The 13,439-nt window shown below is 42.2% G+C and overlaps 1 protein-coding gene across 1 annotated transcript in view; it reads right to left on the bottom strand.

Annotated features, from left to right (window-relative positions):
* SNRNP40 (small nuclear ribonucleoprotein U5 subunit 40) overlaps window positions 1-13,439 on the bottom strand; it is a 37,948-nt gene that overhangs the window by 4,378 nt on the left and 20,131 nt on the right. Inside the window, exons 5-8 of the mRNA XM_032302178.1 lie at window positions 12,577-12,699; window positions 4,870-4,990; window positions 2,822-2,904; window positions 195-256 (exon numbers count right to left, since the gene is read on the bottom strand). Of these exons, the coding sequence (XP_032158069.1) occupies window positions 195-256; window positions 2,822-2,904; window positions 4,870-4,990; window positions 12,577-12,699 (389 nt within the window). The remainder of the gene's footprint in view (window positions 1-194; window positions 257-2,821; window positions 2,905-4,869; window positions 4,991-12,576; window positions 12,700-13,439) is intronic.

The following is a 13,439-nucleotide window of genomic DNA, read 5'->3' as shown; positions in this document are numbered from 1 at the left end:
GTTTGCCCTTCCCGTCGAAAATGCACCCAGACGGGCAACGCTGCGCCTGTCTGATGTGATGCTCAGGCCCTTCACACCGCACACGGATCCCTCTCCAAGCACAGCCGTAGCTCTGTGTCTGCTCCAGCTCGGATCACGCATAACAGGGGACCTGCTGCTCCGTTACTCTTCACCTCACACCCGGCAACCCTTACCTGTCAGCTGAACCAGCTGCTATCTTACTTCCATCAGGTGACCAAGAGCATCTCAGAAGATTCTACAAAGGTGAATAAGCAGGAATTCAATGAATACAGTAATGTACCAAGCCCCTCTTTACTAGACTATAAAATCACTAAAAGACTTTAAGTTTTTATTTTTAAAAATTTTTATTTTTTATTAACATATAATGTATTATTACCCCCCGGGGTACAGGTCTGTGAATCGCCAGGTTTACACACTTCACAGCACTCATCATAGCACATACCCTCCCCAATGTCCATAACCAAGCAGCCTCTCCCAAACTCCCGAGACTTTTTAAATTTCTTTCTTTCATTTTTTGTTTTAAGGGGAGGGTCAGGGAAGAGGGAGAGAGCATCTTAAGCAGGCTCCACACCTAGTGTGGGGGCCCAGTGTGGGACCTGATCCCACAACCCTGAGATCATGACCTGAGTCAAAATCAAGAGCTGGACGCTTAACCCACTGAGCCACCCAGGTGCCCTGAGACTTCAAATTGCCATTATTTTATATTCTGTGGCCTAAGACCACATATTTTATTTCATATAACATACAAACCAATGTTAGAAAATGTTTAATTTATAGTAAATTAAGAGAGGAACTGGCAACAAAGTTTTATTCCACCTACAAATGGAGACTTCCTTTGCTCCATATTTATTTTGATCCTCATTAATAATTTTATCTTGAAGGAAAATAAAAATAAAACCAAATTCAACAAAAAATAAGAATTATTTAATGGGGCGCCTGGGTGGCTCAGTAGGTTAAAGCCTCTGCCTTCGGCTCAGGTCATGATCTCAGGGTCCTGGGATCGAGTCCCACATCGGGCTCTCTGCTCAGTGGGGAGCCTGCTTCTCCGTCTCTCTCTGCCTGCCTCTCTGCCTACTTGTGATCTCTATCTGTCAAATAAATAAATAAAATCTTAAAAAACAAAACAAAACAAAACAATTTTTTTTTTAAAGATTTTATTTATTTATTTGACAGAGAGAAATCACAAGTAGTCGGAGAGGCAGGCAGAGAGAGTGAGGGAAGCAGGCTCCCCACTGAGCAGAGAGCCCAATGCGGGACTCGATCCCAGGACCCCGAGATCATGACCTGAGCCGAAAGCAGCGGCTTAACCCACTGAGCCACCCAGGCGCCCCTAAACAAAACAATTTTTTTAAAGATTTATTTGAGAGAGAGTGAGAGCGAGTGAGAGAGAACCAGTGGGGGGAGGGGCAGAGAGAGAAGCAGACTCCCTGCAGAGCAGGGAGCCTGGTGTGGAACTCAATCTCAGGACCCTGGGATCATGACCTGAGCCAAAGGCAGACAATTAACGGACTGAGCCACCAGGTGCCCTAAGATCTGATTTATAAAGTGAAACTGAATCAAATAGACTCTCAAAAGAAAACCATATGTCTCTATTAACAAATTATCTGGAGGAAAAGCTGCTATTAAGAGCTGACCTAGTACAGAAAAAATTCTCTCAAACTTTGGGCCATGATCCATACTGAGAAGAGGGACATATTCTCAGGGCCCTATGAGCTGGGCACTGGGAAGGTGAGGGAAGCCACCATGAGTAATAGCCAGGAAGGCTGGGTTCCATATGGAACACTGACCAGAGGGTCAAAGTTGCCAAAGAACTAAAAGGATAACACTATCTTGTTGAAGTCAGAAATCTTAAATTAATCTTTTTTTTTAAAAAGATTTTATTTATTTATTTGACAGAGAGAAATCACAAGCAGATGGAGAGGCAGGCAGAGAGAGAGAGAGAGAAGCAGGCTCCCCGCCGAGCAGAGAGCCCGACGCGGGCCTCGATCCCAGGACCCTGAGATCACGACCCGAGCCGAAGGCAGCGGCTTAACCCACTGAGCCACCCAGGCGCCCTCTTAAATTAATCTTAAAATTTAAAAAAAAGGGGGTCCCACCTGCCTTCCTCCCTATGCTTCCATTAGCTTTATTTCTGGCAAGAACAGTTTTTTAATTTATTTATTTGACAGAATGAGAGGGCAGGAGAGCACAAGCAGTGGGAGCGGCAGAGGGAGAAGCAGGCCCTTCACTGACCAGGGAGCCCCATGTGGGGGCTTGATCCCAGGACCCTGGAATCCTGACCTGAGCCAAAGGCAGTTGCCTAGCCAACTGAGCCACCCAGGCAAGCACAGTTTTTTTTTTTTTTTTAAGATTTTATTTATTTATTTGACAGAGAGAGAGAGAGATTACAAGTAGGCAGAGAGGCAGGCGGGGGGGGGGGGGTGGGGGGGGTGGGGGAAGCAGGCTCCCCGCTGAGCAGAGAGCCCAATGTGGGGCTCGAACCCAGGACCCTGAGATCATGACCTGAGCTGAAGGCAGAGGCTTAACCCACTGAGCCACCCAGGCTCCCCACAAGAACAGTTTTGATGGAGAACAGTGTTAACTGAAATGCAGCCCCTTCTTAGTAAAGCTACCACCCTCTACCCTTAGTGCCACCCCCTTTTATCCCCCCTGAACTGAGATATAATTGACATTGAACATAGTTTTAGTTTTAGGTATACAACATAATGATTTGATATATGTAAATACTGCTCTTAGCACTATCTTAAATGTTATCTTTGAGTCAAATCGACAGTAAAACACTTTGCCATGCAGAACTTACCTTCTCAAAGTTGTGCACATTTCCTTGAAATATCTTCACACACCTCTCTTTAGGAGCAAATGGCCGGACATCCCAGACCCGCACTGCAAACAGAGCAAAAACAGTTATGGGCCAGAGGTTTCCTGAGAACCCAGCTGCAATCAACGTCATGTCAATGACACATGCTGTTTCCTGGTTTCTGTTTTCCTGTTTCCTGCTGTTTCCTCTTTCCTGAAGGAAGGTCAACACAGTATATTATAAGGTACATGATAAGGCTCTTTCCCCCCCCTAAACAGGCATAAAATGCATTCAAATTCCATTAACAGGGTCTAAGGGCACAGTGGAAAGCTGAGCCGGCAGGAAGGGGAAATGCCAAGTGCATTGCTGGGGGTCTGCAACAGAAAGTAGCTGGGTGTGACATTAACAAAACATTGGCAGATGATTCCTCTGCCAACCCAAAAAAGCCACATTTAACAAAGCTTTAATATGACAATCTAAATACCTCTGACTACTGTGACAATCAATCTATAAAAACCAAACACAGGACTAATTTTGCTCATAGGGACACCTGACAGTCTAGACTTGAGTAAGGTCAAGTTATACTAAGAGAGTATTATACTAATAGTTAGAAAAAATGAACTCTGATTCTCATTCTAGCTGTTATATGTATGGGTGGTATCAGGTAAAAAGTGAGGTTATAGTTTAGTCTCTGTAAGATGAGAATACCACTTGTTCTTTTTCTTTTTTACAAGAGTACATTAAGGACCAGATAAGATGATACATATACCAGGGCTCTAAAAGAATAGAGGCAATAGATAAAAAAATAAGGATTTTGTCATTTTATTAAACAGCTATAACAAAAAATTCTTATTACTTTAATAACCATTTAGGGAACCTCATCATTCCTTACTGTGAACAACGCTAGAATTTGTCAATGGCAAATACATAAAAATCAGGATATAAACAGCACAGTAAGCAGTGGCTACAGCTGTTGGTAACAAATCCTTTATCAATAGTGGAATTCAAGGGATGTCATTTTAACTGAGTGTAATAAACATAACAATCCTAGGATTCAGATAGGCACAGAGAGTGAAGGTAGGTGTGAAAGTTTGCTATTAAGGTGAGAATACAGTCAGAAGGTAAGGGTGTTCATTCATTCAAGAACTATTTACTCAGCGCCTGCTGAGTGCTAGGCACTGTCTTCATTACAAAAATGTCAGTGAAAGCATTTCTGTTTCTGACAAGCCTATGAACTTGTACACGGAGGCGGGGGGGGGTGGTCATCTCTAAATTCTCCCAATATTAAGCATATAATCCACCTTCTTTTTTGTTAATAGTAAACCCATCCTCCCACGTGGCAACTCAAAAACAAGCAGAGAAGCATCTATTTGTGTGAATGCAGAATGTTGCAACGTTTTACTGTTCAATTCCCATCCCACCAGGGTTTTGGAGCAGGGAGGGAGGGCACACTGGTGGACAGAATGCAACTCTACCAGCAGCTCTACTGGTCATTCAAGTTTGGTGCTCTCTGTAATGCTCGAGAACTGCTTTGGATGGATCTCAACAATCTACTAACCACCAGGAGCTTCTCGTACAATGCCTGGCTCCACAGCATACCAGAGCTGAAACAGGTCTTAAAAGCTATAAGCAAAGTTTCCCGAGGATTAGAGTAGGCAGATTTGGGACTAGAATCCTGGCTTCTTGACTTTTCTATTACAATGTGTTCTCCCAGTTGCCCTGGCAGAAACCTGTGAACCACCCTTGACTCTTTCTTTTTGTTTTGTTTTTTAAAGATTTATTTATTTGACAGACAGAGATCACAAGTAGGCAGAGAAGCAGGCTTTCTGCTGAGCAGAGAGCCTGATATGGGGCTTGATCCCAGGACCCCGAGATCATGACTTGAGCCGAAGGCAGAGGCTCAACCCACTGAGCCACTAAGGCGCCCCGACTCTTTCTTTGGATTCACATGTATCCCAGTACACATTTCTAGTACCCAATGCCCACTTTCCTTGCAGACCTTGAGGTCCACAGCGTCTGGACCCTTGGAGAGCTTTCCTTTCTATAGTTACCTGTATTGTCCATTGCGTTGGACAAGAGATAAGAGCCTTCAGAACTTAAACTCAGGCCAGTCACCGAATCTGCATGGCCTCTCATGGTGTAGGTTAGCTTGTTTTGGCGCAAGTCCCAGACCTACAAAAACAAAAAGGTACTCCCAGAAATCAAATTGAGAATAGCAAAGAAACATAGTTACTAAAGAGTCAACTGCCTGGAGAAACTGGTATCCCCTCTCCATCTGGCTGTGGGCCCAGTATTTAGCACAAAATAGAGGATTTCTGTCAAGAGGAAAAAAACCTTGTCTTTTAAAAAAACTTTTTTAGAGAGAGAGCATGAGCGCGGGTATGGGTGGGGCAGAGGGAGAGGGAAAGAGAGAATCTTTTTTTTTTAGATTTTTAAAGATTTTATTTATTTATTTGACAGACAGATCACAAGTAGGCAGAGAGGCAGACAGAGGGAGAGGTGGAAGCAGGCTCCCTGCCGAGCAGAGATCCGGATGCGGGGCTCGATCCCAGGACCCTGAGATCATGACCTGAGCCGAAGGCAGAGGCTTAACCCACTGAGCCACCCAGGCACACCAAGAGAGAATCTTTTTAAAAAAGATTTTATTTATTTATTTGACTGAGAAAGAGAGAGCACAAGCAGGCAGAGTGGTAAGCAGAGGGAGAAAGAGAGGCAGGCTCCCTGCTGAGCAGGGAGCCCAAAGCCAGACTCCATCCCAGGACGCTGGCATCATGATCTGAGCCAAAAGCCAGATGCCCCGCCTGAGCCACCCGGGTACCCTGGAAAGAGAGAATCTTAAGCAGACTCCATACCCAGCACGGAGCTGGAGCCTGATGTGGGGTTTAATCTCACGACCCTGAGATGATGATTTGAACCAGAATTAAGAGTCAGATGCTTAACTGAGACACCCAGGGCTGTTCTTGTCTTTCTTTGCCTTTTTAAAGATTTTATTTATTTATTTGACAGAGATCACAAGTAGGCAGAGAGGCAGGCAGAGAGAGAGAGAGGAGGAAGCAGGCTCTCCAATGAGCAGAGAGCCCCATGTGGGGCTCAATCCCAGGACCCTGAGATCATGATCTGAGCCGAAGGCAGAGACTTAACTCACTGAGCCACCCAGGTGCACCACCCTTATCTTTCTAAAAAAGGGAGTCAAACTTACTATGTCTGACTAAAGGGCTATAAACTTACATAACTTTTTTTTTTTTATTTTTTTTTTAAAGATTTTATTTATTTATTTGGCAGAGAGAGAGATCACAAGTAGGCAGAGAGTCAGGCAGAGAGAGAGAGAGAAGCAGGCTCCCGCTGAGCAAAGAGCCCGATGTGGGGCTCGATCCCAGGACACTGAGATCATGACCTGAGCCGAAGGCAGCGGCTTAATCCACTGAGCCACCCAGGCGCCCCCATTACATAACTTTTTTATATATATAAATTACATATAAATTACACATAATATAAACATATTTAATATATATAATACATAATGTTATTTATAATAGTATAATAAAATTTAACAAAAGTTAAATATTTGCAGGGGCTATTCTCTTTTTTAATTTTTTTTGAGATTTCTTTTTATTTTTTTATTTTTATTTTTTATTTATTTTAAAAAAGATTTTATTTATTTATTTGACAGAGAGAGAGATCACAAGTAGGCAGAGAGATAGGCACAGAGAGGGGGAAGCAGGCTCCCTGCCAAGCAGAGAGCCTGATGTGGGGCTTGATCCCAGGACCCTGAGATCATGACCTGAGCCAAAGGCAGAGACTTAACCCACTGAGCCACCCAGGCACCCCTGCAGGGTTTATTCTTTAATCATAACAAAATATATTAGGAATTAAAAAACTAAGTGTCAACTTAAAATACTTAAACTATGATTCTAAGCAATTGTAACTAAACTATTAGAACTACAGAAAAACAAGTGACCACATCATTTGAAAAGGGCATTATGATTATATGTAAATATATATAACAAGATAATATACAAATACAGACGCTTAAAATTTTTCATTTAATGTTATATGCACACACATACACACATATACTATGGAAAAGCATATTTATTAAAAATAAAGATAAATTGTATATTCACTGTTGTCTGGGTGGGAAAGGTAAGAAACAGTTTGACTAAAAATAACCTAATGTCAAACAAAGAAAATAAATGGTTCATTAAGTTACGGCCCATAAACATACTGCAACACTATGGGATCTCATGCTAGAGAAAGTAGAGCATGGGCGCCTAGGTGGCTCAGTCGGTTAAGTGTCTGCTTTTGGTTCAGGTCATGGTCCCAGGGTCCTGGGATGGAGCCCCGCATCGGGATCCCTGCACAGTGATGAATCTGCTTCTCCCTCTGCCACTCTCTCTCAAAAATAAATCTTAAAAAAAAAAAAGAGTACAGCAGAGTGGAAGAGTGAGGAGTTAGGGTCAGACTGCCCAAGTCCTAAGAGTTATTGGGCCACTAACCCTCTCTAAGCCTGTTTCTGGTCTAAGATGGGGATAACAACGTTACTTCCTATGGCTGGTACACTGCAGGCCCTCAATACTTGGTAGCTGTTATTAAGCAACTCCTAAAAATAACTCTGAAGACCAAGTGTAAAACTGTTCCAATAATAAGTTATTAAGCTAATAGGAAAATACAAAACACTATATATTTACATAGACTGCAACTGCGTAAAAAAAAAAAAAAATTAAAGCCAACAGAAATGGTGTGAAATGTCATATGGAAGAAGAACAGCAATTTTGTTAAGGTCATTGGTATTATTCAGAATTTCCTCCAAATTTGATTTAATACTGCCATGTAGTTTTTCTAAGTGGGAAAACAAAAAAAATTTTTTTCCTGCCTGTTTAAGGCACTTCTCTTACCTAGAAATGATTGGTGTTGTATGTCAAAGCAATACATAAGGCAGACAACTCACTCCACTTTCCCCATCAATAACTCACTCATGTGTGGAACCCAACATACTTTATATACAGTGATTCTGGTGTCAGGATGTTTGCTGCCTCAATAATCAGGAAAGCCTGAAATGGCTGACGTTTTTGTTCAAGCTATTGTTCCTTCTCTTCAGAGAAGGCATTGTTGAAGTCTTTAGCTTTTTTAGGAGAGAATGAAATGTGCCATCCCTTACAACACTTGGGCACCATTTCCAGACCTTCCTTCTTGTGGCCTGCACACATCGTTTGTGCACAACCAATGTGTATCTGGGATTTGTGGCAGAAAGAACTAATTTAAGCAAGATATTTTCCAAGTGCCCAAATCAGTTGTTCAGTGAATGTTTGGGTCTCTGGTTAGTGGGCATCAACAATATGAGTTTTCATGCTAGAAACAGTTGAGCAGAGTAGAAATTTTCCCCAAATTTTTGGAGTACTGGGTACATTTTTTTTTTTCTTAAGGATTTTACTTATTTTATTTGACAGGTAGAGATTACAAGTAGGCAGAGAGGCAGGCAGAGGGAAGAGGAAGCAGGCTCCCTGCTGAGCAGAGAGCCCGATGCGGGGCTCGATCCTAGGACCCCGGGATCATAACCTGAGCCGAAGGCAGAGGCTTTAACCCACTGAGCCATCTAGGCACTCCTACTGGGAACATTCTTTAAAAAAAAAAAAAAAGAAAAAAATTTCTGGGGTGCCTGGGTGGCTCAGTTGGTTGAGCGTCTGCGTTTGGCTCAGGTCATGATCTCAGGGTCCTAGGATCAAGCCCTGCATCGGGCTCTTTGCTCAGTGGTAAGTCTGCTTCTTCCTCTCTCTGTGCTCTTGCTCTTTCTCTCTCTCAAATAAATAGTATTTTTAAAAAATGATGTTATTTATTTATCTGACAGACAGAGATCACAAGTAGACAGAGAGGCAGGCAGAGAGAGGAAAGGAAGCAGGCTCCACGCTGAGCAGAGAGCCTGATGCGGGGTCGATCCCAGGACCCTGGGATTATGACCTGAGCTGAAGGTAGAGACTTTAACTCACTGAGCCACCAAGGTGTCCCATCTCTCTCAAATAAGTAAATAGAATTTAAAAAAAAAAAAGATTTTATTTATTTGTCAGAGAGAGAGAGAGAGAGAGCACGCATGCACAAGCAGGCAGAGGCGGAGAGAGAAGCAGGCTCCCAGCTGAGCAAGAAGCCCGATGTGGGACTCGATCCCAGGATCCTGGGATCATGATCTGAACCAAAGGCACCAGCTCAACCAACTAAGCTACCCAGGTGTCCCAATAAATAGAATCTTAAAAAAAAAAAAAAAATCCTGAAAACAAAGCATTGGATTGGCAGAAAAATTTGAATATTTGTAGAGAGAATAGACTTCCTATTTACTCATTACTCATTTATTTATTTATTTATTTTTTTGGAGAGAGAAAGAAAGCGTGCACACATACACATACTTGGGGGAGGGGCAGATTCCCCATTGAGCAGGGAGACTGACATGGGGCTCCATCCCAGGACCCTGGGATCATGACCAGAGCTGAAGGCAGACACTTAACTGAGTGAGCCACTGAGGCATCCCGCATGTGACTCTTGACCTAGGAGTCATGAGTTTGAGCCCTACATTGTGTGTAGAGATTATTAAAAAAAAAAACAACAAAAAACCTTAAAGAAAAAGAAAAGAACAAAAAAAACACAGTTATAGTAAGTAGGAAATAATTCACCAAATTACACGACACTAGAAATAGGGAACTTCTCAAAGAAATATGAAGGTCATTCATTTATTCATTCATTTTCTAAGTAGGCTCCACAGCCAACATGGAGTCCAGTGTGGGGCTTGGACTCCTGACCCTGAGATCAAGACCTGAGCTGAGATCAGGAGTCAGATGCTCAACTGACTGAGCCACCCAGGTACCCCTGAAGGACATCCTCTTAGAAAAACATCTAGTGACATATGTTATTACTGTACTTATAGAACTTTATTTGCACATTCTCTGTGAGATAAATTCGGCCTTCAGAACAGAGTTGAGATTAGCTGTCTACAGAAACTGCCTACCCTGACAGAAGGTATAACATACATTGCGTGTCTGAGAAGTCATGGAAAACCTTCAAATCCTAAAAAAGGATCGGGTACCCCTTAAAGACTATAGCATAATTAAATATATCTGTTTAGAGAAGACCCAGGAAGAGTCTAGGATAAAGAATGAGGAATAAGCCACACTGTATGTCATAAGAAGGCTTTCCTAGCACAAGAGTATTACTCTTAAGCTGATCTATCCTCATAGTGGAGATGAGGGCATCAAATTCTCAGACTTAAAGAAAAGAAGCCAGTCTCAAAAGGTTATACATACTGTATGATTCCATTTGTATGATATTCTACAAAAAGGAACTACAGGACAAAGAAGAGATCAGTGGTTGGAATGAGTTAGGAATGGAAAGAGGGCTTGACACAAGTGAACACTACAAAATTTGGGGGATGATGTAAATTGTTCTGTACCTTGTTTGTGGTAGCTACACAAATCTATGCAACCATAAACATTCATAAAACTGTATACAAAACAAACTTGATTTCGCCATATGTAAACTTTAATAATTATTTTATTATTATTTTTTAATGGGAATTCTTTTTCTTTTTCTTTGTAACCTCTATGCCCAATGTGGGGGGCTTGAACTCATGACTCTGAGATCAAGAGTCACATGCTCTACAAACTGAGCCAGCCAGACACTCTTAATAATTTTAAAAGTATGAAAATTATAATAACTTAATGACACTAACCTACTGTCATATGTATGAGATGCCCTCTAGTGATTCTAAAGCTAATGGGCTCCCAAACTTCTCTCTGGGAAATACTGCATTAGCTATTAAGATGATCTAATTAAGTTCCTATGCCCTGATTTGACATCCTCCATACAGTTATAAGATAGAAAAAGGATGGGAAGTTAAATTTTGGAAATGGTCAATTTTCAAATATTATGGGACATCTAAGCGGGGGAATGTTGAGAGATTGGCTGTATGCAGGGGTCTGGAGCTGAAGATCTGGGCCGGAAATATAAAGTCAGCATACAGATGATAAAGCCATGGACTTAGGTGAGAACTGTCCAGGGAAAAGGGATATAGTGAGAAGCACCTAGGAAAGGACCTTGGGGAATAACGACATTTTAAATATGTATAGAGTGTTTCCATAGTGTAGTGGTTATCACGTTCACCTGACAAGTATATATAGAGAGAATGGCTCTCAGAGGTATTTGAAAATGATATGCCAGAGGGGGTAGGAGAGTATACTGTCACAACTATTAAAGATTAAAAGAATCTACTGAATTTAGGAACAGGGAGGAGGATTATTGGTGACCTTGAAGAGAAGGTCACCAATGAAACAATGGAGGCAGAAGCCAGACTGCTGAGGAGTGATCAGGAGACATGGAGTGGAGGAATGAAATGGGGTGGAACTGAAGACAGTGAGTGTAGAACAATCGTCAGAGGGCACTTCTCATGGGCATGAAGAGCAGGACTCTGAAACCCGAGTCTGGGTTTTGCCGGACTTCTTTTAATTCAGTTTCTTCATCTGTAAAATGGCGTGAATAGAATTTATTTCATAGGGTGCTGTGAAGCTTAAATGAGTAAGAGAAAGCTCAAAGAACAAGGCCTGACACTGACAGTGAGGGTCCCAGGGTAATGATAACATTATTACTGTCACCACCACGAAAGATGTCTGGCTGTGAAGGGGAAGACGGACAGGGCAACAACAGGAGGAAGTGGAATGAAAGGAAGACTCCCCACCCTAACGCCAAGAGCTGAGCGCAGCGGAGTGATGATGCGAAGACAGAAGAGCAGACTGGAAACAGGATCTGGGAAAACAGACGGTATGAGGGCCCAGTCAGGGAAAAGGAGCCGATATCCTTCCACTGAAGGGACTACCTTTAAACAAAGCAAGGACATTTCATCTGTAGTAGCAGCAGAGGAGGCAGGGAGGGAAGGGCACACAGCACTTACATTTTTAGGTAGGGACAGTAGGAAGCTGGATATTTACCTACAGTTATCACTCTAAAGGTAAAACAGAAGGCCAAGAATCTTTGAAACACTTAAGGAAGCAAAGTATGTAAAGACAGACACAAATTGTGTAACCCCCAAAACACTTTCCAACCACTGGCATTTGCTATGTCCAGAAACCGCTACGTGCTCTAATTAATGCATTAAGTTCATTTAATCCTCACTACAACCCCATGAAGTAGATGTTATTATTGTGGTTATTAAGAGGCTATTAAAGAACTTGCTTGCAGTCCTAAAAAACTAGAAAATGACAGAACTGGGATTAGAAACCAAGTTAATTGGCCAAAAGCACGAGTACACTGTGCTGCTGTGTGGACCACCGCCACTCTCACATCATCACCGCCTTCCCTCTTTCTTGGCTGTGCATTCTCTGAAACTTCCTTTGTGCAGTCTCAAAGAGAAAGACACACTCAGAGATCAGAGTTGAGAATCACAGGGTGATTCAACGCTATCTCAGCAGGCCAACAGAGTGAGGGGAAAAAAAAGGTTGCAAATGTCTTTACCCAGGGAACGCACTCTTCACGTTCACAGACTCCACACATGGGGCCTCAATTCACATGAACTGTCTGGTCCCTGGTGGCATTTATATGCTATAATGCAACCCTTGACTTAGAAGTCAATGAGGATAGGGCAGAAAGAAAACAAGATTTAAGTTAATATCTTCCTTGTAGTTGGTATAAAGTACAAAGCTATCACAAACTCAGAAGTTTGAAAAGACTACCATCTGTGAATGGAGACAGGTGAAAGGGAGGTGTAACACAAACATTAAACATACCTTGATATCGTTGTCTATTCCACCAGAAATAATCTGGTCACTTGTGTCATTGAAGGTCACAGCTAACACCTGGTAGGTGTTCTGAAATGTCTGGATGGCTGCTTTCTTCCGGATGTCCCACAGCTGAAGCAGAGGAAAAGGAGGGTCTATGGTCAAATATCATTGTTAAGTAATTGCATAGTACATCCTGAAGTCTTAAGGATTTTGTAGAGATAAATACATTTTTTTTCTTTTTTGAAAGATTTTATTTATTTATTTGACAGAGAGAGCGAGAGTGTATGCACAAGCAGAAGGAGTGGCAGGCAGAGGGAGAGGGAGAAGCAGGCTCCCTGCAAAGCAGAGACAGCCGGATATGGGATTTAATCCCAGGACTCCAGGATCATGACCTGAGCTGAAGGCAGTGGCTTAAACAACTGAGCCACCCAGGTGCCCAGGTAAATACATTTTTAACAGGGACACCATTCAGAAACTTGTCTGGATATTCTACTAACATGGTGAGAAGTGATGTAATTTGGCCAATGTATCTGAAAGTTGGGATAACAAATTACTTTGGTTGTATTTTCAGACACGTTTGTGAAAGTGTGAATAATCATAGTTCATCAATATGCCTTAGAATGGAAATCCTCTGCTTGCTTAGTTCATATGCTCTTTTGCACAGCAAGGATGTCAGACCAGTGCTTTCAAACAGCAGCATTAATGAGCTGTGGCTCACATTAAAAAACATAGAGAGGTTACATCAATGAAAACGGCAGAGTAGGGAATGCTAAAAGGTTGCTCCTCTATAAAAGCAGAGAATTATGTGGCAAAAAACCTGGCAGAATTAACTTTATCAGAACTCTAGAAACTATTCAAAACTTTGTAGC

Source organism: Mustela erminea, chromosome 10 (assembly GCF_009829155.1).
Source record: "Mustela erminea isolate mMusErm1 chromosome 10, mMusErm1.Pri, whole genome shotgun sequence".
In the NCBI taxonomy this organism is placed as follows: domain Eukaryota; kingdom Metazoa; phylum Chordata; class Mammalia; order Carnivora; family Mustelidae; genus Mustela; species Mustela erminea.
This window is presented reverse-complemented; position numbering and strand designations above follow the sequence as displayed.